Consider the following 25,197-nt stretch of genomic DNA (forward strand, 5'->3'; position numbering starts at 1 on the left):
CGCTCAAACAAGTTTGTTTACATTTGCAGAAGATAATACTGCCTGCTTCTTGTTTACAATGTCACCCGAAAGTGCAAACAGACGTTCACATGGCACTGTTGTAGCTGGCATCGCAAGATATGTACATGCCAGATGTGCTAAAGATTCATATGTCCCTTCATGCTTTGGCCATCATTCCAGAGGACATGCTTCCATGCTGATTATGCTCTTCAAAAAAAAAAAAAATAGTGCGTTAATTAAATTTGTGACTGAACTCCTTGGGGGAGAATTGTATATCTCCTGCTCTGTTTTACCTGCATTCTGCCATGTATTTCATGTTATCGCAGTCTCGGATGATGATCCAGCACGTTGTTCATTTTAAGAACACTTTCACTGCAAATCTGACAAAACACAAAGAAGATACCAATGTGAGATTTCTAAAGATAGCTACAGCACTCGACACAAGGTTTAAGAATCTGAAGTGCCTTCCAAAATCTGAGGGACAAGGTGTGGAGCATACTTTCAGAAGTCTTAAAAGAGCAACACTTTGATGCAGAAACTACAGAACCCGAATGAGCAAAAAAGAAAACCAACCTTCTGCTGGTGGCATCTGACTCATGATGATGAAAATGAACATGCATCAGTCAGCAGTGCTTTGGATTGTTATCAAGCAGAACCCATCATCAGCATGGACACATGTCCTCTGGAATGGTGATAGAAGCATCAAGGGACATATGAATCTTTAGCGCATCTGGCATGTAAATATCTTGCAGCACCAGCTACAACAGTGCCATTCAAACACCTGTTCTCACATTTAGGTGACATTGTAAACAAAAAGCAGTCAGCATTATCTCCTGAAAATGTAAACAAACTTGTTTGAGCGATTGGCTGAACAAGAAGTAGGACAGAGTGGACATGTAGGCTCTAAAGTTTTACATTGTTTTGGTTTTGAGTGCAGTTATGAAAAAAGCAAAAAAAACCCAAAACCAACATCTTAATTTCTGGCAACTTTAAGGAAATTCCATATTTCAAGAAAATTAAAGAAAAAGCTCAGAAAAACTAGAATAGACTGAACATAGAATAGACTAATTATGACCACACACTCCCATGTTAGTTCTGTAAGATCATGTGAAATACATTCTCCAGTCCTACAGATGACTTAAGTAAATGGCTTCTTTTCAGTGTCATTCCAGACCAAAAGAAAGTGGGAGTTGTGGGTGTGACATTGCACTCTATATGATTTTATAAAAATATGCTAATGAGTGTGGATATAATGTAACTGGAATATGCTTCATGCAAAAGGTCTCTTGTAAGGTATCATTACAAAGTTTATAATCTACTGAGTGTGGTCATCCTATTTGTATAAATGTATCACTCTTGTATCTGAAACTAGAAATATGAACTATAACTCTGAGGTCCTATTGTAGTTGTACAAAGTGTGGGCCATTAATAGTGGTTTGGAATCTTAATGGCTCCCATTAACTAGGACAATTGACTGTAGATGGCTCTGTTTTACTTGTAAGTCTTCCTGTATACGTGTGGGCTGGCAAGTGGGTAATGAAGTCTTACAGAGACGTGATCATGTCACCTGAACTGGAATCCATCTTTAACCTGGTGCTTTTCCATTGAGAAGGAGGGGTGGGAACCCAGAGGGACAAAGGATTCCCACCTTATGCAAAAGATATATAAGTGGGTGGAACAGAACAAATGGGGCAGCCTTCATGAGAAATCCCCTAGCTACCATCTGAGCTGGAACTAGGGCTGTACTAGGGAAAGGACTGTGCCCAGAGTAGGAAGGTGTCCAGTCTGTGAAAGAAACTTATTGAAACATCTCTGAGGGTGAGATTTTATCTGAATTCAGTTTTATTACTGTACTAGGCTTAGACTTGCGTGCTTTATTTTATTTTGCTCGGTAATTCACTTTGTTCTGTCTGTTACTACTTGGAACCACTTAAATCCTACTTTCTGTATTTAATAAAATCACTTTCTACTTATTAATTAACCCAGAGTATGTATTAATACCTGGGTGGGGTGGGGGTGGGGGGAGAACAGCTGTGCATATCTCTCTATTTGGTGTTATAGAGGGCAAACAATTTATGAGTTCATCCTGTATAAGCTCTATACAGGGTAAAATGGATTTATTTGGGGTTTGGACCCCACTGGGAATTGGGCATCTGAGTGTTAAAGACAGGAACACTACTTAAGCTGCTTTCAGTTAAGTCTGAAGCTTTGGGGCATGTGGTTCAGACCCTGGCTCTGTGTTGGAGCAAACTAGCATATCTGGCTCAACAAGACAGGGGGCTGGAGTCCCAAGCTGTCAGGGAAAGCAGGGGCAGAAGTAGTCGTGGCACATCAGTTGGCAGCCCCAAGGGGGTTTCTGTGATCCAACCCATCACAGTGGATTCTGAGACCATGGAGTTAAAATTGTCACTTGGGGTCTGAAATCACAGTTGCCAACTTTCACATAGTAAATAAGCACCCCAACTTTCACAATAAGCCAAAAATCAAGCTAATCCCATTTCAAAACAAGGTCAAAACAAGCCAATCCCTAAGAACCCCAACACTCTATGTGATTATATCCCCCCGACGTGCAGTCTGGGACTGTGGTGGGCCTGCTGTGCACCCCTGACTCTCTCCCCCCTTGCCCCTGCTTACTGGGAGCCAATCAAAAAAAAGAAGCAACAAGCTGCAAGCCAAACAACCTACAAGCCAAAAAGTAGCCAATAAGCAACTCACAAGCCAATTAAGCCAAAAACAAGCCCAATTTCTGTGTTGTTTTTTCCATGGGTTTGGCATGTCTGCCTGAAATGTCTCTCTTCGAAGTCAACTGCAAAACTCCAATCGTTTTCAGTGGGCACAGGGTTGAGTCTCAGAGGTGTGCTTAGTGCCAGTTTGTACACATCAGCAGATGACATTGGCATCTTACTCAAAACTGGGCGTAGGCAATGCCTTCCCTATGGGGATCTTCCCAATCCCTAGGCCACACTGAGGACATTTTTCATTAAAATTTAGCAGAAATGTTCCTTTATATGGCTTAATCCCAGGCTCCAGCCATAGGGTTTTAACTGCCATCTTTATGCTGATGATTCTCAGATCTACATCACCACTTCTTTTTTTCCTCTTTCCATTTCTCCTGTCTTCCTTAATCACGCTGCTTGTATGAAAAAGTTGGCGTGAAAGTGTAAACTAGTATACTATCATTTGAATAAAGAAAAGGAGTACTTGTGGCACCTTAGAGACTAACCAATTTATTTGAGCATAAACTTTCGTGAGCTAAAGCTCACTTCATCAGATGCATTCAGTGGAAAATACAGTGGGGAGATTTATATACATAGAGAACATGAAACAATGGGTGTTACCATACCCACTGTAACCAGAGCAATCACTTAAGGTGAGCTATTACCAGCAGGAGAGCAGTGGGGGGCGAGGAGGGGAACCTTTTGTAGTGATAATCAAGGTGGGCCATTTCCAGCAGTTGACAAGAACATCTGAGGAACAGTGGGTGCGGGGGGGGGGGGGAGGATAAACATGGGGAATTAGTTTTACTTTGTGTAATGACCCATCCACTCACAGATTGACAGAGCCAGAAGAGTACCCAGAAGTCACCTACGACAGGACAGGCCCAACAAAGAAAATAACAGAACGTCAATAGCCATCACCTTCAGCCCCCAACTAAAACCTCTCCAACGCATCATCATGGATCTACAACCTATCCTGAAGGACGACCCATCACTCTCACAGATCTTGGGAGACAGGCCAGTCCTTGCTTACAGACAGACCCCCAACCTGAAGCAAATACTTACCAGCAACCACACAATAGAACCACTAACCCAGGAACTTATCCTTGCAACAAAGCCCGTTGCCAACTGTGTCCACACATCTATTCAGGAGACACCATTATAGGCCTAATTACATTAGCCACACTATCAGAGGCTCGTTCACCTGCACATCTACCAATGTGATATATGCCATCATGTGCCAGCAATGCCCTTCTGCCATGTACATTGGTCAAACTGGACAGTCTCTACGTAAAAGAATAAATGGACACAAATCAGACGTCAAGAATTATAACATTCAAAAACCAGTTAGAGAACACTTCAATCTCCCTGGTCACTCGATTACAGACCTAAAAGTGGCAATACTTCAACAAAAAGACTTCAAAAATAGACTCCAACGAGAGACTGCTGAATTGGAATTAATTTGCAAACTGGATACAATTAACTTAGGCTTGAATAGAGACTGGGAGTGCATGGGTCATTACACAAAGTAAAACTATTTCCCCATGTTTATCCCCCCCCCACACACACACACACACTGTTCCTCAGACATTCTTGTCAACTGCTGGAAATGGCCCACCTTGATTATCACTACAAAAGGTTCCCCCCCTCCCGCCTCCCCCCGCCCCGCTCTCCTGCTGGTAATAGCTCACCTTAAGTGATCACTCTTGTCACAGTGTGTATGGTAACACCCATTGTTTCATGTTCTCTATGTATATAAATCTCCCCACTGTATTTTCCTCTGAATGCATCCGATGAAGTGAGCTGTAGCTCACAAAAGCTTATGCTCAAATAAATTGGTTAGTCTCTAAGGTGCCACAAGTCCGCCTTTTCTTTTTGCTAATACAGACTAACACCTCTGCTACTCTGAAACCTATCATTTGAATAGTTTTGCTGTTGAGTTATTTAAATCAGACATACTCTGGGAATTTGAGTCACATTACTCAATGTAATGTGTTTTTATTCAGACATTTTGAACTCTTTTCACATTTCTAAGAACTACCCTGTTTTGTAATCTTTCACTAGCAGTCAGCCTTCAGTTCAAAGGTTGGAAGAGATTAAAAGAAAAAAAACCCACCCCCATAAAACTCCAATCAGGTTGCACACGAGCTGTAAAAAAAAGTATTCTCCTGTTTCTAGGAGTGAGTATCAGTCTTGTTTATTCAAGTGGAAGGCAGGAGTGTGGGCTTGTATCTTGGAGCAGCAGAAATAGAGCAGAGAAGGTAAACATTATTTTATTATATATTACTAAAACATCTCCATCAGTAAATCTGTGAATGAATTAAATATCTTATGAGCTTCAGCAGTGAACTGTATGCAGTGGAAATATTTTCCAACGCTGTTCTTTGGCAATAAGCTGAGTGGCATGGGAATCTGATCTTTAAATGCTTTTTTGGGTGTGGTTATCCAACAACGAAGTCACAACACCAGTGTGTGTTAAAGAGTTGACTGGTGAAAGTAAATGTAATCTAAGCCATCGTTTGTTTTACAGTATGTGCATGAAGATGGAACTTTCAACTGGCAATAGATAGTTCCTGCTGTGTCAGCAGAGATGGATGGAAAAGTTAAGGGAGAAACAGGTTTGTGTAGGCGTACAACTGTTGCACCTGGCTGGCCTGATGCCATTCTACACATCAGTGCTGGAATTTGAGATTTGTAGAAAGGTTATAACTCCTGTACTCCTGCATATGAGTGACCACCCTAGACCAGCCCTTTTGCAGTGTCCATCAAGCTGAAAACTTCTGTAGAGCTTGTAGTGCAGCCTGAAGGGTAAAAGGAAGCGTTATTAAACCTTAACGTTATTATTGGGCTGTATAATTATGAACTTTTCTTTGTTATAACTGGTTCACATGGAATAAATAAGGTCCCTAAAAGAGGAAGGGGATTACTTTCAAACAACTGGTTTATAACATCAAAAAAGGTCATTTTGTTTCCATGTAAAGGCTGTAACTAACTGTTTTAATAGATAAGTGAGTGTATGTTACTAATCATTGAACCTTTAAGCAGTGAAAGTACATGTTGGGATGGCTGCCATGTGTTTTAAATCGGCAACCATGTCGTATATGTGTCAGCCATCCTTAACGCTATAATGCTTGCAGTCAGGAGCACAGTACATAACAATATTCAAATGCTCCATGGCAGAAAGAGGAAAAAGAAAACCCTCAGGAGCTGAGTATCTTAAACAAAAGGCTGAGAAGGAAAAGGACCAAGCAAAACAGCAGGGATCCTTCCTGAAATATCTTCTCTTTAATCCAAATACAAATGGAAGCAATTCACAGCATCCAGATGAAGGAATTTTACTTGGAGAGGAGGTTAGCTCACATCCACGTGGAAGCAGTTTGGAACAACAAGATGAAGGTACATTACTTCGAGATGAGGGAAGCTCACATCCACAAAAAAGCAGTTTGGAAACTCAAGCTGATGGAAACTTACTTCTAGATGAAGACAGCTCACAGCATCAGACTGATATGGAAGTTGAGAATATTTATTCACCTTCAGAGACACATGCAGAAATTGAAGTAAATGAAGTAGAAGGAAGAAAGGATGAGGAAGTTACAAACAAGTTACAGTATGGGGACCCAGTTTCATGGCCCAGATGTGATGAGAGTGTGTGACAAATTTTCATGGAACATGGACCCGAACAAGTTCACAAATTTCCCTCCCCTAAGGATGGAAATAAAAGAAAATTCTCTGCTCAGCATTACAAGAGGAAACTCATTAATGGGGAAGAAATTCATCGATACTGGTTACAATGTTCAGTGTTGAAGGACTCTGTGTTTTGCTTTTGCTGCAGGCTGTTTAGAAATCAAGCAATTGGTACATCACCTACTGAATATGGTTCGAAAAACTGGAAAAACATATCTTCAATTCTCTCTTCACATGAAAGAAGTACAGAACATCTGGAATGTTTTCAAAATTGGAAAGAACTTGAATTACGATTGAAAAAAAGAAAAACTATCGATGAAGAAAATGTATATGTGATCAAGGAAAAAGAAGAATATTGGCAACAAATATTAGAGCGTCTGATTGCTTTAGTGAGAGTTCTCAGTGTGCAAAATTTAGCATTCCGCGGCCACAGTAGAAATGAAAAATTTTACACTCCAGGTAACGGAAACTTTTTAAAATTTGTTGAATACCTAGCTTTCTTTGATCCGGTCATGAAGGAGCATCTACGTAAAATAACTGATCATGAAACACAGGTTCATTACTTAGGAAAAAATATGCAGAATGAACTGATTCAAATCCTAGCAAATGCCATTAAAAAGAAAATTGTAGAAGCTGCTCACTCGGCAAAATACTTTTCAATAATACTGGACTGTACACCAGACGTGAGTCATGTTGAACAAATGACGATGATCATTCGTTTTGTGGATATGGAAAAGTCTGCAGATGCAGATAATGTTGAAGTGCTCATAAAGGAACAGTTTTTGGGTTTTGTACCACTGAAGGAGATGACTGGATGACTGAAACTATTCTACAAGAGCTTGAAACCATGTCATTATCTATTGAAAACTTACGTGGCCAACACTATGATAATGGGAGTAATATGAAGGGTAAAGACAACGGTGTGCAAAGGAGAATGATGGAAATCAATCCTAGGGCCTTTTTCGTGCCTTGCAGTGTGCACTCTCTGAATTTGGTTGTCATTGATGCTGCTAGATGATGTTTGGAGGCAGGCAGTTTCTTTGACCTGGTGCAACGTGGTTATGTGTTTTTCTCAGGCTCAACACGCCATTGGGAGATTCTGACTTGCCATGTAGATTCTCTGACTCTGAAACCACTTAGTCAGACAAGATGGGAGAGTCGCACTGATGCTGTGAAGGCCCTTTGCTATGAACTTGGAAACATTTATGATACCCTAATTGAAATTTCTGATTATATTACCTTTACTGGATCATCTGGCAATATGGCACATTCAGACGCAGAAGCTCTTCCAAATGGCCTTTCCGAGTTCAAATTTATGACTGCACTCATTTTGTGGTGTAACATCATTTTGAGATTAATCTCACTAGTAAGCAGCTTCAGAAAAAGAACTTGAACATACATTTTGCTATTCAAAAACTGCAGCAAACTAAAAATATTCTGGAGGAATTCAGAAGTGATGAAGGATTTGAAAGAACACTGGTAGATTCTCTCGAGCTTGCTGAAGAAATAGACTTTCTGACAGAATTTGAACCAGAGCCAGTTCACATTCGGCAAAAGAAACAGCAGCTTTTGTATGAAGGAGGAGACACACTCATTCAGAACCCAAAACAGAGGTTCAAAGTGAATTTCTACTTTGCAGTCCTTGATGCTGCTATTCACTTGGTCAATGGAAGATTTCAACGGATACAGCAGCTAGAGTCAGCATTTGGCTTTCTATATAATATCCACAGCTTGCAAAAGAAAACAGCAAAACAGATAAGAGAATTTTGTATAAAACTGGAGTCGGCATTGACTCATGAAAATTCAAAAGACATCGATGCCACAGATTTGTGTAGTGAGCGTCAGGCTTTTTCAAGACGACTTAAGAAACATTCCACTCCTGAAGAAGTACTGAAGTTTGTTTGTGCAAATAAACTCTCAGACAGTTTTCCAAACATTTTTATAGCTTATGCATTCTTTTAACTTTGCCAGTTTCCGGAGCTAGTGGGGAATGTAGCTTTTCAAAGTTAAAATTGATAAAAACATATTTGTGTTCAACAATGGTGCAAGAGAGACTTGTTGGACTTGCCACAATGTCAATAGAGCATGAAATAGCTGGAAAACTGGATCTAAAAGAACTAGTGACTGAATTTTCAAAACTTAAAGCAAGAAAAGTCATGTTTTAAGAGCACAGAGTGTTTTTTATTTGGAGTGTTTTGTAAATACAGGTTAATGTTCATTGCAGAGTTTTCTTATTTCTTTCTATATTGGATGTGGTGGTAATGGTAGTTAAAACAGGATAGTGTAATGGATGATTTTGGATTTGTAATAATAAAAATTATAATTAACATTTTAATACATTTTTATTTGAAATCGGACTGAAATATCATCTAGCTGTCATGTAAAAATCTATTCTGAAAATTTCATGTCTCTGTTTTATCCGATCTCAGAAACATTGGATGGACAGATGGATGGACTCAGAAACTGAATAAGTAAGCCTCTGTTTACAACAAAAAAACAGAGTAAAAAAGGGGCAAAATGTTTCCCAGTATACCAAAAATGTCAGCCTAGATCTGTCCTTGGCGTTTGAGGGTAGGGGCGCTGATTGCATGGTTCACCTCGGGCGCCAGTTTCTGGTAGCTAGTCTAGGGCCACCCCTGGATACAATAAAAGCTTTGTTATTGACATGTTAGGGGAATGGGGGGTCCCGGTAAGCCAAATTCTGCTAAACTAAGAGGGAGGGAGCTTGGGTGTAGGAGGGGGCTCAGGGCTGGAGGTTGAGGTGCAGGAGGAAGTGTTCTCCTTCCCTGAAACTTTCATCCTCCTCAACAGCACAGAGGCTGTCAGACAAGGGTTGGGACCATTCTACTATGTCACGGAAAGTCTCATCTGTGTATCGCTCTGTCTCCCTTAGTTTCTCCAGCTCAGCCACCCGGTCTCCAGAGTCCATACATGGTCTCTGAGGTCCAGGAGTTCCTTGCACTGAATGCACACATACGCCACCTGCCCATAGGGGATGTAATCATATGTGCTGCATTGGGTGCAATAAATTGGGCAGCCCCCACTCTGTTGCTGGGTTTCTGCCTGCATTCTCTTTTTATTCCTGCAGCTTGTTCCTTTGTTGTTGTTTTGTTTTTATTGGGGGTATGTGTGTGTGTGTTTTGGCTTAAGCTTAAGGAAGTTTAAGGAATGTTACATGTATGTAGCCCCCCCCAACGCTCCCCTTCACAACAACTCCCTTGCAAAACTCCCCTGTTTGCTAGCTCCTCTGGTCGCTTAGGAGCAGGCTTTTTAAAGCGCTGCTCTTCCTGAGTAGCCCCGCCCACAGTGCTGTCCAAGCCTTTCCCCCAGTTGGGCTTTACTCTTAATTAACCCTGGCCCTCCCTCTCACAGATGACACCAGGTAACTTAATGGACTTCTCAGACCCTCGTCAACTCTATCAGGGCTGGTGTGGGGTGCCACCCCATCACAGTCAAACAGGAGATGCCTTGTTTTCTCATTGGATGATGAGAAGAGACACAACTCATCTCATGGTTGGACATTTCAACTCATTGCCAGAAGTACAGGCAGAGGTGAAAGTAAGCCTGTATGGTCCAGTACGGCATACCAGCAAGAGCCCGTACACAGCGGACTGTACCAGCAGGGGGAAGCTTCCCCAGGCCAGCAATTTAAAAGGGCCCTGGGCTTCTGGCAGCGGCCGGTGCCCCTGACTCTTTAAATCACTGCCAGAGACCCACTGTCTGAGCCCTAGGGTAGCAGCGACAATTTAAAGGGTACAGGGATTTAAAGGCCCCGCCCCTTCTGTCTGAGACCCTGCCCATTCTGGTTGAGCACCCCTCTGCCCCCTTCCCCCTCCCCAGCCATGCATACCAGTAAGTCCCTTAAGTTACTTTCACCCCTGAGTACAGGTCACTTTTGGATTGGGCTGCATCACCTTTGCCAAGAAGAAGAACCGGGTCACTCCATCCAACAGCAAATGTATAAAACACCCAGCGTTGTTCAGCTTGTTGCTCCTTCAAGTTGAAACAGCTGGATGAGAGAGACTGTGAGCAGGACTGTCATCTCCTGGCCAATGACTGCACCTCCTGCTTGGTCACAACTAAAGGCATGTCAACACTACAAACTGATGTCGATATGCAGCCACCATAGTAACTATTGTGGTTTTTTGTCCCCACTATACTCCTTCTCTCTGTGGGGCACGTCCTTACCAGGAGTGTTCGTAGTCATTTAAGAGGGGCAGTGTGGAGGTCTGAGAGCACAAGGCTCTTAGCTCCAGAGGGAGCTCCCTGCTGGGAACCCATCTGCCACCACAGTTCAGATCCCCACTCCCAGGCCAGCTGCTTCTCGGGCTCCCAGCTCCCTGCTCTGAGCCCAGCGGCTGCCTAGACTCCTTGCTCCTCGCTGGCTGCCATCTGGGGAACAGGGAGCCAGGAGCACAGGGAGCAGGGAACTGAGAGCCCAGACAGTAGCTGGGCTCCCAGTGTGGAGTCAGGAGCCTGGGTGGCAGCCTGCTTGGAAGCTGAGAGCCGGGAGCCCAGGTGGCAGCCTGGCTCAGTGTGGGGAGCAGGGAACCCGGGCAGCGGCCTGGTTCAGAGCGGGGAGCCCAGGCGACAGCTGGGCTCCTGCTGAAGCCCCACACCTGCCGTGGAGTGATAGCCTAAGTTGTGAGCTGGGCTTTGGATTTACAGCAAGGAGCCTACCAGCCTTTCTTGTCAAAGCTGTCAAATTGACAAGAATGACAGCCAACAGCGGATGTAAGGAACACAGTGCTACACAGACTCTGCATCACCCTAACGACACCAACATAAGGCCTACGCCTCTCCTGGAGGTGAAGTTATGAGGTCAGTGTAGTAGAGCACTTACGCTGGTGGGAGCAAGGCTGTCGTCTGTACACTGACAGAATTAGTTTGCCATACGCTCATAGGCGCCAATTCCGTGGGTGCTCCAGGCCTGGAGTATCCATGGAAAAAAATATAGCAGGTGCTCAGCACCCACCAGCAGCCCCCGATCAGCTCCTCCCCATCTCCCCAACCCTCCCGCCTGCTGTGGATCAGCTGTTCAGTGGTGTGCAGCAGGTACTGGGGGAGGAGTAGAGGTGGTACGGGGGTGGAGGAAGAGGCCGGGTGAGGGTTTGGAAGAAAGGGTGGAGTGGGGGTCGAGCACCCCCTGGGAACTCAGGATGTCAGGCCTCTGCATAAGCAGCCTTACATGGAGCCTAACTCTGTCGTGTAGGCCAGGCCTAAGTCATGTCACTGACCTTGCATGTGCAATTACTCTTATTGAGCCTTGTATGCTGTCTAATGACACTAACAAGGGCTTTTTCCCCACACCACACACACCTCTTTGTTAGTTGTATACCACAAAAAAGGCATCTTTTATTGGAAAGCCTGAAAGAGAGAGACCTGGGTATCAATTCACTTATTCTGATAAACTACATGGAGATTTCTGTTCCAACTCAAATACTGTAAGAGACATATGAGGTGAAATCCTCTAGAAGGTCATTTTACTCCAATTTCTTTGTCTCTCTGCTCTCTGTTGGAAGGACGTAGCCAATGTGCTCCACTGGCACGTATGTGGCATGATGTCACTGACTGATAGGTTTGGGATCTTATAAAATATAGTGGCCAAAAATAAAATTATCAAAGAAAACTCTTGAGAGGAAAGAAATTTCCTCTCCCTCCCTCCTATTTTGCTGAACTTATGTTACTAGAAAAGAAGGGACGGGGAGAAACATATTAAACAGGGAAATATGAGAGAGAGAATCAGAAATAATAAGATGGTATGAACAAAATTCCAGACACAAACTTAACTGAAATGCAGCCTCGTTCCTCTGGTTGTGCACAAGGACTAAGTCGTCGCTCATAGAAAGCACTGGACGACGTGGTGAGCTCCTTGAGTAGCTCTGACTTTAAGTGCCCATTGACATGGATTCTGTGACGTCAGATAATTCGTGAAGCAATATTGGTGCCTAACAATACCAGACACTTTGTACAAGTAAAGAACCCAACAACAACATATAACACAGCATTTTTACCTGCCAAAGATATTCTGTTCTCATGCCAGTCCCTAAAAGTGCCATTTCTATGCTGTCATTCACTTTGCTGTTTTTCTTAATGTACATTTTGTTATCAAAAAGGGATCTGTTTTGTTTATGTTGTCCTGAAAGTTTTGTCCTGAAGGATAGATAACATCAAATAAAAAGGATATAAAATTAAATTTTCTAACCTGCAGATTCTTGACATATGGGTGAAACGGAGTTAACAATGGAGCCATCAGAAGAATTTTTGTTCCAACATAAAGGAATTTATTTCCAACCACACCTTGTTAGACCTGAATACATAGATTCACTGGAGGATTTTGAAATCAGAGACAGTGATGTATTTGTAGTTACTTATCCAAAATCAGGTAAGACTGATTGCTTGATTCCCTTTAGGAAAATCATATCTGATTTTTGTCTGAAACCTTTATTGACCCTCCTCGCCCCCTTCCAACAAGTTTATTGACCACCATTATGACCTATTTTTGGTGGTAGCAGTTTAAAATCTATTAACTGCCAATAGTTTATTGGAGACATTATCTCAGTTTCATCCCTATGTTTAAGCAATGGCAGAAGGTTAAAGCTTTAGAGGTAATCTGCAAAGTATATTTGAACTGGGCAAATATTGCCCAAAGCTATGCCCAAATACGTATTATAATAAACTGCATCTATTTCTTTCTGTAGTCGACCACTATTTTTATTCTCCTTTGTGTAAACCTTTATGTCAGCAATATTTTGGAAACAGTAAGTTCATGGAAAGGGAAGGTGGTGTGAGTGCTCAGACTAATGAATTTAGACACAAATACAAAACCTCAGACTCCCCTGAGACAGCCATCTTCTAAACACCCTCCCTCCCCAGATTGATCCCAGGCCTGTCACAGAGTATTCAAGCTGAACTACCAACTACCTGTACTCAGGTGATCAGCATTTTTGTTCTCAGACTTCGCAGTGATATATTTTCTTCAAACAAGAATAGCACCTCTTGCTGCCTATGAGGTTTGAGAATTACTTGCAGCTGAAGAGTTATAATATAGCAGAACCAACTCCTCTGTGAGGAGCTTAGAGAGAAGGACTCTATACCCCATTGGATACTAAACATTGTAACACAGCTTTTGGCATGTCCAGTTCTGGTCACTAAAGTACCCTGGGCCCTTCTTACTAGAGAATTCCCTGTATTGCTGAGAGGTCATGTAACATGCACAGACAGGACAGACCGTGTGAGCCTTCTGCATGAGCCCTGAAGTAGCACCGGTGCTCTTCCACTGCGGGAGTGGAATAGGGGTACGTAAAAACTCTCAGAACAACAGTATACAGGGTGCTTTGGATAGGGCCAGTGAATCCACTGGTTATTACTGGAATGGACAGTCATGCCGCAGCACTGAGGCTACATCAGAGGGAGAAAAACTGTGTGTCGTAATCACCGTTTCCATGGGGAACCTGAATAGCCTAGGTAAAAATATTTGAAGATTTAGTTATTGACCAGCACATAGATACATACAGGATTTTTTATACTAAAATGTACAAAAATATAATGCTGTTTGGATTCCCACCCCTGCTGCATTAATGGATTCCCTTGAAGACACATTTTTGTACTTCATTTATAAAGTAGAATGAGACACAGTTTTGACGAGATTGTGATTATGGCAGATTATTACGTGACATTACAAATCAAATTAGCATCAAAGCTGTTTCAAAGAAGGCTATTTTCTTTCCCAGGGACTGTGTGGACTCAGAATATTTTGAGCTTGATTTATCATGAAGGCCATCGAGATGGAACAGAAAATATGGAAATAGTAGACAGAGTCCCATGGCTGGAGTATAACATACATAATATTGATTATGTCCATCGTCCATCACCTCGTCTCTTTGTTACTCACCTGCCTTACTATTTAGTTCCAAGAGATCTGAGGAACAGGAGAGGAAAAGTAGGTGATGCTGTTTTTATAATTTAATTAACATTATCGAGGAAAACTTGTAGCTTTCACCAGTAAATCAGTCTAAATCCTCTGGGCCAGACTGTCTGCCCTCCCCAAAATCACCCTTCCAAAAGCAAATTTCCCCTGCATGGAGATGGGGCTCACTTCCTCCAAAGCCCCATTCCATGTCCTTAGACCCAGCCAAAGGGGGAAAAACAAGTTCAATCAAGACCTCAGGACTTCAGTGTCCAGTTTCAGTGGAGATCCCATTTTTCATGGAACTGCTGTGCTTGACCTCTGGGCCAAGAAACGGAGCTACTTCTTCCTCATCATGACAGCTCACCCTAAAAGGGGCATTATTGATGGGTTAGGATCATTACAGTCTGCATGTTATATTGTAAATTACAGTGGTTTTGTTGTGATGTATGTAGCTATATAACTGTAAGCTCTTATGTTATCAATGTAATTGTAGAGGAAGTGTGAGAACTGCCTTGTGGGAGTGATGCCAATCTCTTACATTGCTACCTGGATCTCCCATGAAAGATGGCATGTGCCGTGCACCCACTTCCCCATGACACTCCCTTCACAGTCACCCTTGCAGCTTCCTTCTCTCTGTTGCAGTAACACCTATATTAAGATGAGCAGATGCATGGTGCAGAGCTTGCACCGCATGAGCTCCATCAGTGCAACCTCTCAATCCATAGGAACCTTCCTCCTGATTGGCTTTTTAGCTCAGCCCCATCTCCCATGCAGAAAGACTCCTTAAAGTTACAGGGACGGTAAAAGTAAATGGAACAACAGCATCTCCTAAGCTTCACAGAGCACAATTTAAACTACAGACATCTGGAAATCTTGTATTGCTTATGTGTATTTTACAGGGCTCATGTAGGTTTTCACAATTTTAAGACCATGTTGATGGTACAGGGAGTATTTCTCTTCATGGCTTCTGGCTGGCTGTTCTTACTGTGCACCACCATATGGCTCAGCTGTCTGTGTGGTTTTCCAGAAATTCTCAGCTCCAAGTTGTTGAAGAAATTGGTTGTGCTGTTCAGCAGTGCATTTTAGCATTACTTATTAAACATTGTATCCATTACAATTCTCTAAAAATATCTCCAGCTGCAATTTTTTTTGAAAGAGCAGTAAATTCATGCTTACTAGGATTCTAGTCAGAGGATATGTTTTTCAGTGAAATACTTTACCAATATACCAACACAATACACACAAATAGATATCGGTTGCTGACTTAATAGTGTTTGTATTAAAAAGGAACTCAAAATCAAATGAATTTATTCAAGTTTACATTCTTTTCAGATAGTACACTGCAACTGCACTACCTGTTAATTTTTGTGCTGCTTATTGTCACATTTCCCATGATTTTTAAATGGTTTTGCTCCTCTCTTGCTGTGTGAAAGACCCATATAAATAACTGGACATAACTTGAAGACCTGATTCTAAGTACACTTACTCATGTGCTTAACCTTACAACAGTGAGTAATCCCCTTGAGGTCAATGGTATTATCATATGTAGACAGTTATGCATGTGTATGACGGTCTTTGCAATTAAGGAAGCGCAATAACGCCACTGAATGTACAGGAAATGCTGGCAAAGACACAAAAAGAATCCCATTCATTTAAATCAGGATAAAATACTTACTGAAGTACTTATTCTAGCCCTTTTCAGATATAATGATTTTAATGTTACTTGCAGCAATAGCAATTTTATAAAACCACCAATTTGTAGGTTAATGGTGTCCCTTTAATCTACCTGAGACTGTCACTCTTTTTACCTTGCAGGTTATTTATGTAGCCAGAAACCCTAAGGACGTTGTGGTTTCCTATTTTCATTTTTCCAGCCTTTCAGTCCTACTTCAGACAATACCAGATTTTAATAATTTTCTGGAGAGGTTTTTAGCTGGGAAAGGTAAGGTTTCATTTACTGCTAAAAGGCCAAACCGTGCTCACTGACCACAGCCTGAGTAACCTATGTGAGTGGTTTCAGAGTAACAGCCGTGTTAGTCTGTATCCACAAAAAGAAAAGGAGTACTTGTGGCACCTTAGAGACTAACAAATTTATTTGAGCATAAGCTTTCGTGAGCTACAGCTCACTTATGCTCAGATAAATTTGTTAGTCTCTAAGGTGCCACAAGTCCTCCTTTTCTTCTATCTGAGTGCGTAAATTACTTAGACGGTGGAGCTGGTCAAAATCCTGGCCCCCACCTCACAACCTGGGGTCTAAGGTTGCTATAAATGCAGTATCATTCACAGCTCACAATAGAGATTTTGAGCAAAGGTAGTCCAGGGGGGCTGCATAGGCACATGCACTGCACCAGTAAAGTACAAGTAGCCTCATGTATCTCAACTGGATGGTCACTCTGAAACCTATGAAGATTTCAACACATTTCAACTCCACTTAGGCGCTCAGATAACACACGGGAGGAGATGAGGATGAGCGCTATACAGAGAACACACAGAAGTAGTTTTCCACAATTAATTTTCTGGTTTAGTAGTTTTCCACAATTATTATGCCTATTCCGCAATCCCAAACCACTATTTCTACCTTCCAAAGAGCCAAAAGACTCAGCTGTAACCTATCTAGCTCCTGGCATCTCTCTTAATATCTCTGACAATGCAACATTCTCACTAAGGCAGCTTATGGTACACTGAAAATTTCAGTACATAGTAAAATATATTCTACACATTCTTCTATTATGGGAATTAGTGTGACTATCTGATCTGCATAGGAGCTTTTGGGCCTGAATCCAGCCTCTTCTGCCCTAAGCTTTGAATCCACTGCCTCTTTTGTCCTGTTTAGAATCACACTACAGAGGATTTTCCCTACAACAGAGAGTAGTGTGACTCCTCTCCAGTTATTGCCATCAGTGAGATCACCCTTTTAGGTACTCTGCCAACGATTCCATGTTTTCACTTGCCAGGAGGGGTCTCTTCTCCCCAGAACTTGCAACAGTTCTGTCAGTTTTATTAGGGTAGTGGGGTCCAGTTCTTTTAGATTTTCAGCTGTGATTTGATCATCTCCTGCCATTTTGTTGTTTTCAGCTCCTTAATTGCAGCCTGTATTCCTGACATCTCTGTTGCATCAGTGTTAATGCCAAGTAGTTTAGGTTCACATGTTTCATCAGTATCTGGGGCTGAGGCTGTTGACGACTTGTCTGACATGCTCTACCCATGTGTCTTTCTGTTACACCTCAGTTGTAAGCCTTTTTTCATCTTGGCTTTTTATTGGCCCATTTCCTGTTTTGAAATGTCCACACTTCTCACTGCTTTGTCTGCTGTCTTGTACTTTCCCTTTGCTTCTTCTAATATTTCATTTGTCTTAGCATTCAGGAGATTTCCTTTCAGTGCTTTTCTTTCCTTGTTGAGATGCGAGGTCTCTTGGCTTATTCAGTCCTTGCTCTGTGTGTGTGCTGACTGCTGGAGCTTGAATCACGTTGTCTCAGAGCACTGTGCATTTTTCTTCAGGTCCAATCTCTATCTCACCTTCCTCTGCCTCTCTTAGCACCCCAAATCTGTTCCATAGTTCACGCTGGAATTTCTCAGAGCACATTTTTGTTTTCAGTTTTAGATTATTGATTTCTTTGCCGCTTTCTTTTAACATTGGTCTTTCTCAGTTTTAATTTCAGTTTGGCAATGCAAAGGTTTTGGTTGCTGTTGTCATCTGTGGCTTGATGTGCCCTTGCATCTTGGACAGATGACCTGAATCTCCAACTCATGCAGATGCAATTGTTTTCTTTTTTTGTTTTGCCATCTGTCAAATTCCATGGTTCCTTGTGTATGTCTCTAGAAGGGAACAGGGTCCTTGCAGGAACTAAGTCAGACACCAAGCACAATTCAGTGAATTCCAGGTATCCTTCATCATTGATATCATTGACTTTCAAAAGGTATTTGACAGCCAGCATGGCGTGCATTGCGGAATATTCTTCAGTCCTGCGAAATTCCCTCTAAATCCATCAACACCATACCGGCCATGTACAGAGATGCAAGGTTGCTCTATCAGAGTGAACAACCTGACAAGAGAGTGGTTCATTGTGGACCACATGTTATTTTTGCTCTTGTTTGGCATTGCCATAGAAAGGATAATGAAGAAGTGTGTTAGTAACAGAAAAACTGATACCCAGATGGCAAAAGCTTAGAAGACCTAGACTGAGACACTACTGAGGAATACCCTGGAAAAGCTACAAACAAAGAAAGACAACCTGGCAAAACCTGCAGGTCAATCAGGGCTCAGAATCAGTTGAATCCTTGAAACTCAGATGTCAAGCGGCAATTTCATATTAGAAGGCAAAAACATCAAGAAAGTGGAACAATCCATCAGCCTGGGCAGTACCATTCTAGTCAACAGGAACATCAAGAATAATGTGACAATAAGGTTAAGAAAATATCCACCTCATTCACTAATCTCCACAACACACGGACATCAAAGATATACGGTAACAACGCAAAACTGAGAATTTTCAACTCACTAACCTCTTTGTGGAAACGTATGGCATTGATAGCTAAAGATCTACTAAAATGTTCAACAGAAAATCAGATGTCTTTGAAAATAGGTGCCTACAAAGATTCTGGACGTTGGATGGAGAGACGTCATCACCAAGAAATATAACCAAGAAATCACCGGCCAGCAGCTTATTTCCACTAGAATTAGAAGGAAGGACTGGACTATATGGGGCATGCACTTCAGATGCCAACACACAGAGTCGCACATGAAGTCGTCAAGAGGAAACAAGGGTGGGAAATGAGGGTGCCCAGGAGACCTTAAAAAGAACCCTTCACAGGAAGATGAGAATGGTTGATCATAACACCATCGAGTGGATGGAAGTAGTATCAAATGACAGAGAGGAATGGAAGAGATTAGTTTCACCCTGGGCATCAACACTGACATGATTATTTTGCCTCTGTATTTGGTACTGGTGTGACCACTGCTGGAATACCATGTCCAGTTCTGATGCCCACAACTGAAGAAGGAAGCAGATAAATTGGAGAGGGCTCAGAGAAGAGCCATGAGAATGATTAAGGGATTAGAAAATGTGCCTTCTAGCAAAAGATTCAAAGAGCTCAATCTGTTCATTTTAACAAAGAGAAGTTTAAGGGATGACTTGATTAGAGTCTGCAAGTACTTACATGGGGAACAATCTAGCAGAGAAAGGTATAATAAAATTCAATGGCTGGCTGTTGAAGCTAGACAAATTTCAACTGGAAATAAGGCATAAATGTTTAACAGTGAGAGTAATTAACCACTGTAACAATTACCAAGGTTCATGGTAGATTCTTGATCAATGACAATTTTTAAATCAAGATTGGATGTTATTCTAAAAGATATGTTTAGGAGTTATTTGGGGGAAGTTTAATGGCCCGCGTTATACAGAAAGTCAGACTAGATGCCACAATGATCCCTTCTGGCCAGAGAATATATTAATCTAAGAATCTATCAATTTAATTCTAGGTTTGTGATCACTAAACCATTAAAAGTAATGGAAAATACCATCTATGGGTAAATAATCCAGGACAAAAAAGGGCAAATATGTTGTGCTGGGTGCAAGTACCATGCTATGGTGCCAGTGGATTCTAGAGGTAACAGTGCAATGTGTATTCGTTATCATGTAATGGTCTGTCTGTTTGTGGAAAAGACAAAACTTGGCCTCAGATCCCTAGATGAGAAGCTGGACTTGGCCTGTCCTTTATCTCATGTTTAAGATGAAAGATAATCCAGAATAAGGCTGTGAATAAAAACAGGAACTGGAATAACATCTCTGTGAGCCCAAATATCCCCCCAACAGCAGAGGGAAGAGAAGCTGAAAAACGGAAGTCTGCTCCATCGATTCTGCAGCCATGCTTGGGGGATTATTAGGATTCAAAAATGTCAATAATTGAACGGTTTTTCTGTTTGAGATCATTAACGTTTATTTCTATAATTTTTCTTCTTCATAAGTATTGGCTGGCTCCTGGTTCAATCACATCAGAGGCTGGTACACCCACAAGGATGACTTCAATATTCTCTTCCTCACCTATGAGGAGATGAAGAAGGTGAGACCAGTCAATCACTTTGTATCTGAAAGGTTTCAGAGTGGTAGCCATGTTAGTCTGTATCAGCAAAAAGAACGAGGAGTAGTTGTGGCACCTTAGAGACTAACAAATCGATTTGGGCATAAGCTTTCATGGGCTAAAACCCACTTCATGAGATGCATGCAATGGAAAATACAGAAGGAAGATATATATAGAGAGAGAACATGAAAAAATGGGGTAGGGTATCTTCCTACTGTATTTTCCATTCTATGCATCTGATGAAGTGGGTTTTAGCCCACAAAAGCTTATGCCCAAATACATTTGTTAGTCTCTAAGGTGCCACAACTACTCCTCGTTCTTTTTATATCTGAAAGAAACAGAAAATAAAATGCCTCCATTTTTCAGTGATATTTTGCCACCTTTACCCTTTTTGAGCTGTACTTTACCCTGTGAAGAGTCTCGTTGATTTCACAGAGTAAGGTACATTGGTCTCATTGATTTCAATGTGAGTACTTGAAAAAGTACTTCTCAGTGTGAGTAAGGGTGGAAGAATCAGAACCATAGGGTGAGATGTTCAGAAGACCCAAAGTAAGTTAGCCACTTAACTCCCATTGACATTCAATAGCAGATAGGAGCCTAATTCACTTCGTCACAAGAGGTATCATTTGCTTCCCAGTGAAGAATATCTGCTGGATCTGAGTACACTTAGAAAAGATAATAATCTTGCTTTACTTCATTTCTTTTCCTGCATAGCAGGATGGCAGCTACACAACCCATCCCATGAGGCATCCTAAAGGGAAAGGAGAGGGTTTGTTACATTTTAGAACATCTCAAACTGCTTTTAGAACAAAAGATGTTTTGTTAAAATGGCCCTTTTTTTTTTTTGCAAAACTGAAAATCTTCTTGTAATTTTTTGTGAAAATGATATTTTTTGCAAGATCTATTCAAAACTAGGTTTTTAGTAAATACAATATTTTAAGAATTGGTTTGATATTTTCAATTAAGATATCGATGTGAAATCTTTGAAAAAGTACAGAAGTCCTCAAAGTTTCAATTTTTTTTAGAAACTAGTATTTTTGACTTTTCTACCAGCTCAGCTAGCTTTTGGCTCCTTAACAACTTCACCTAGATTAGCAGAAGTCAGGTTTGAGTGTCCATACATGGGTTTTTTCTGGTTGAACTAAATCCATTTTAAACTGATTTTAATCACACTTTCTAAACAAGGTCTGGAGTATCTGAGTGCACCTCTTAGCTAAATAGGTAGAGATGCAGCGGCATCCCCTCTGCTGACTTCAGCAGGAAGCATGTTAATAGGACCAGCAAGGCTGATTAACAAAGCGAGGAAAAACCCTTCCCATTAAGAGGTCCAACTCCTAATATATATATTCATAGATTCCAAAGCCAGAAGGGACCATTGTGATCATCTTATCTGACCTCCTGTATAACATAGACCACAGAACTTCCTCAAAATAATTTGTAGAGCAGATCTTTTAGAAAAATATCTAATCTTGATTTAAAAGTTGTCAGTGATGGAGAATCCACCATGACCCCCTGATATATAGTTTCAATGGTTAATTACCCTCACTATTAAAAATGTACACCTTATTTCCAGTCTGAATTTGTTTAGCTTCAACTTCCAGCCTTTGGATTGTGTTATATTTTTCTTTGCTAGACTGAAGAGCCCATTAATAAAGATTTGTTCCCCATGTAGGTAATTGTAGACTGTAATCAAGTCACCTCTTAACCTTCTCTTTGTTAAATTAAAGAAGTACATAAGAACGACCATACTGGGTCAGACCACAGGTCCATCTAGCCCAGCGCCCTGTTTTCTGACAGTGCCCCATGCCAGGTGCCGCAGAGGGAATGTGCAGAACAGGTAATCATCAAGTGATCCATTCCCTGTCACTCATTCCCAGCTTCTGGCAAACAGAGGCTAGGGACACCGTCCCTGCCCATCCTGGCTAATAGCCATTGATACACTGAGCTCTTTGAGTCTGTCACTGGAAGGCATGTTTTCTAAAGCTTTAATCATTCTTGTGACTACTCACTGAACCCTCTCCAGTTTATCAACAGCCTTCTTGAATTGTGGACTCCAGAACTGGACACAACAGGGGTCCTTCTGCTTCCAAAATAGGTTGCCATAGACAGACCAAAATACAGATAGCCAGAAAATTCTGACAACCTTTGTCTTACATGGTGCTAGCAGTTGTAATCACAGTCACAGAAATGAGTCTTTTCTCTCTTCATTAGGCCACGAGGATGTCTTGGCTAATGAAGAAGGAATTTGCAGTGGCTTAACTTGCTACTCACCTGCCAGTTTTTAATGCTGCTGTAGCCTCTTAGAGGGAATTAAAATCTTGCTTATGAAGTAGTGTAGTAAGACTGATGGTCCCAAATAAGAAGCCAACTTTATTCTTTAGTGCTATATCCCTATGCTCAGTTTCCCTTTCATTAAGTATCCCATTACCCTTTACTCTATCGTTTTATTGAGTTAGTTCTTTTATTTTCCTTATTTGGGAAACTGTTACTTTGAAATAATGTTCATTTCAGGATCTCAGAGGCACTGTGCTGAAAATCTGCAGATTCTTAGGAAAGCAGCTAAATGAAAAAGAGCTGGACACTGTTGTGGAAAATGCTACATTTGATAAAATGAAAACTGATCCCAGGGCAAACTATAATTCCATGGAAGGCAATCTCCTGGAACGAGGCAAAGGACACTTTCTTCGCAAAGGTAAGGCAGAAGCAGCCAAATCTAATAAATATTTAATTCTGCAGATCCTGGCATAGGATGTGTTGAAGCTCGCTGCCTCGGACTTCCAATCACAACTTTCTGTCCCCAGGAAACAATTGGCTTTGGGGCACTAGGACTGCTGAGTGAGGGTGCATCGCTGTGCGACAATGCATCAGGCACCATTTCTCACAGATCAAAAAAGAGAGCTGCACTCCTTTGCTCAATGCAGTGTCTTAAATGTTTGCTGAGCAAAGTAGTGCAAATGTCTTTTGATCTGTGAGAAAAAAGTATCCATATATTTTAAAAATGAAAATGTTCAATAAGCTCTTGTGGAGGGTAACATTCATTTTGTGCCACTTATAAAAGGGAAGGGTCATCTTCGAGAAATTAAAACATGAACATTAGAGAAAACTGAAAGCATTTCTGTCTAGTGCTTCTGGGAAACTTCACACATGGTGAGTATCGGAACTGATTTTGTCTCTACAGCTTCCAGGGGTTATTTAGAGTATGAAATTAGCCAAAGAAATAAAATCTATGGGACAATTCTTGTGGCTGAGAGGAGAGGGGTATTTTTCATGTTGTAGCCCTTATATAGGAGTGTCATGAATAGATGTCTGGGGTTTGTGGTCTTCTTATACTTCTGAATAGGAGGGGGACCCAACTAGATGGTAGTGGGCAGTGTGGTATGGAAAAAGGAGAGAACCACTGCAAACTCCTAAGTACAAGCATTGCCTGAAAAGGATGTTCAGAGAAGCTCATATTTCTCTTAATAGTAACTACTTCCTTTTCTTCTAAAATTTGCAGTGAAATAAATCAGTACAGGAAGATGATAACTGAGATGTATAAAACCACTGGTTCCTAAAACAAAATTAGTGACATTGTCTAGAAATACTGGGTCAAATTAGTTGCACTGCAGTCAAAGTTATTTGACCCACACCTTCAGGACTGGAAATGTTCCGCCAAAGCCCTAGAGAGCTACGTTCTGGGGAGATGAGAGAGGAAGGAACTGAGGAGAAAGGGAACTGCACCCAACTAGCAGCATTCACAGCCTCTTACGCGCACAAGCGATATTCAAATTATAATCAAATGTCCAAGTGGCAGCAGAGTATCTAACTACCAATGCCTCTTCTGTGTCTCCTGCTCTAGGGATCATTGGAGATTGGAAGAACACAATGACTGTGGCACAGAGCGAAAGGTTTGACAATGTTTTTAAGGAGAAAATGAAAGACCTGTCTTCCACGTTCACCTGGGATATTAATGACGACATATAAGCTGGTTTCCAGTTGGAAAGAGGTGAAAGTGCGCTAAAGAGAATGAAAATACGTTTTTGTCTCCAGTATTCATAAAAATCCATCATTCTGTGCGCATTAAAGATTTTAAACCCACAATTTTTTTTCCTTCTTACACGTATTTGCACATCACCCCATAGCACCCCAGTTCTAAGATATGAAAAGGTGTTACAGACTGTCATGTTCTGGGGTGCAATCCAGGTCAGTCATGGTTTATGTCCTCACATTACCTATAAACTTATAGGTGCCTTAACTGCTCTGAGGCTGTGGCTGACAGCCTGGACACCAACAGTCAGCAGACAAACATATAGTATCCTGAGTGTCTGCTCTGCAGCCTTCGTTAAGAGCTCTGACCCGAGCTGCCTGCCTACAACAGAACAGCGCCTCTCTAGTCTCAGTCACCCAATTACCTCATGCAGCGGTAACACAAACACACTCCCCGTCCTGAATTTTCCCCAAACTGCATGCTTTCCAATATCTTCCCCTTTCCTGGACCATTCAGAGAGATATTAAGATTCATTTGTTCCTTTCTAGATACACTACGTAGCAGCCTACCACATTAACTGGAGTTGATATTCACTTTAAATCAAACACAGCCAGGGGTGGGTTTGGATTAAAAGTAAAACAAGTTTATTAACCAAAGGAGTTTGGATTTTAAGTGAGTTCAAGTGCAAAGGATAGAGTTAGAAATGGTTAAAAGCAAAACGCTTTCTAGAGACTACGACTTAACAAAACAAGCTACAGCCTCTCTTCAGGATCAGATTCTTACAACACTACTTCCAGCAAGATGGCTGACCACCCTTCAGGTCAGGATCTCCCACAAAG

The 25,197-nt window shown here is 41.6% G+C and overlaps 1 protein-coding gene across 3 annotated transcripts; it reads left to right on the forward strand.

The window, feature by feature from the left end:
- Positions 1 to 4,848: 4,848 nt before the first annotated feature.
- On the forward strand, positions 4,849 to 24,471 carry LOC144262768 (amine sulfotransferase-like). 3 transcript variants are annotated; one of them, XM_077812985.1, is made up of 9 exons: positions 4,849 to 4,978; positions 5,248 to 5,335; positions 8,831 to 8,872; positions 12,613 to 12,786; positions 14,135 to 14,343; positions 16,129 to 16,255; positions 20,279 to 20,373; positions 22,903 to 23,083; positions 24,230 to 24,471. In XM_077812985.1, exons 4-9 carry the CDS (start codon positions 12,624 to 12,626, stop codon positions 24,352 to 24,354), a joined length of 900 nt encoding a protein of 299 aa, XP_077669111.1. In that variant the 5' UTR covers positions 4,849 to 4,978; positions 5,248 to 5,335; positions 8,831 to 8,872; positions 12,613 to 12,623; the 3' UTR covers positions 24,355 to 24,471. The 3 variants fall into 3 exon arrangements, with proteins under 3 accessions (XP_077669111.1, XP_077669110.1, XP_077669109.1); XM_077812984.1 differs by lacking the exons at positions 8,831 to 8,872; positions 24,230 to 24,471 and having other exon boundaries at positions 22,903 to 24,227; XM_077812983.1 differs by lacking the exons at positions 5,248 to 5,335; positions 8,831 to 8,872; positions 24,230 to 24,471 and having other exon boundaries at positions 4,873 to 4,978; positions 22,903 to 24,227.
- The last annotated feature ends 726 nt before the right edge of the window (positions 24,472 to 25,197 follow it).

This window comes from Eretmochelys imbricata, chromosome 3 (genome assembly GCF_965152235.1).
Source record: "Eretmochelys imbricata isolate rEreImb1 chromosome 3, rEreImb1.hap1, whole genome shotgun sequence".
Taxonomy (NCBI): domain Eukaryota; kingdom Metazoa; phylum Chordata; order Testudines; family Cheloniidae; genus Eretmochelys; species Eretmochelys imbricata.

Bases quoted from the DNA above. Each gene is read 5' to 3' on its own strand.
- LOC144262768 (XM_077812985.1), top strand. From the start codon at position 12,624: ATGGGTGAAACGGAGTTAACAATGGAGCCATCAGAAGAATTTTTGTTC. The intron at 16,256-20,278 runs GTAAGGTTTCAT...CTTCTTCATAAG, and splicing joins GAGGTTTTTAGCTGGGAAAG to TATTGGCTGGCTCCTGGTTC. The intron at 20,374-22,902 runs GTGAGACCAGTC...TGTTCATTTCAG, and splicing joins CCTATGAGGAGATGAAGAAG to GATCTCAGAGGCACTGTGCT.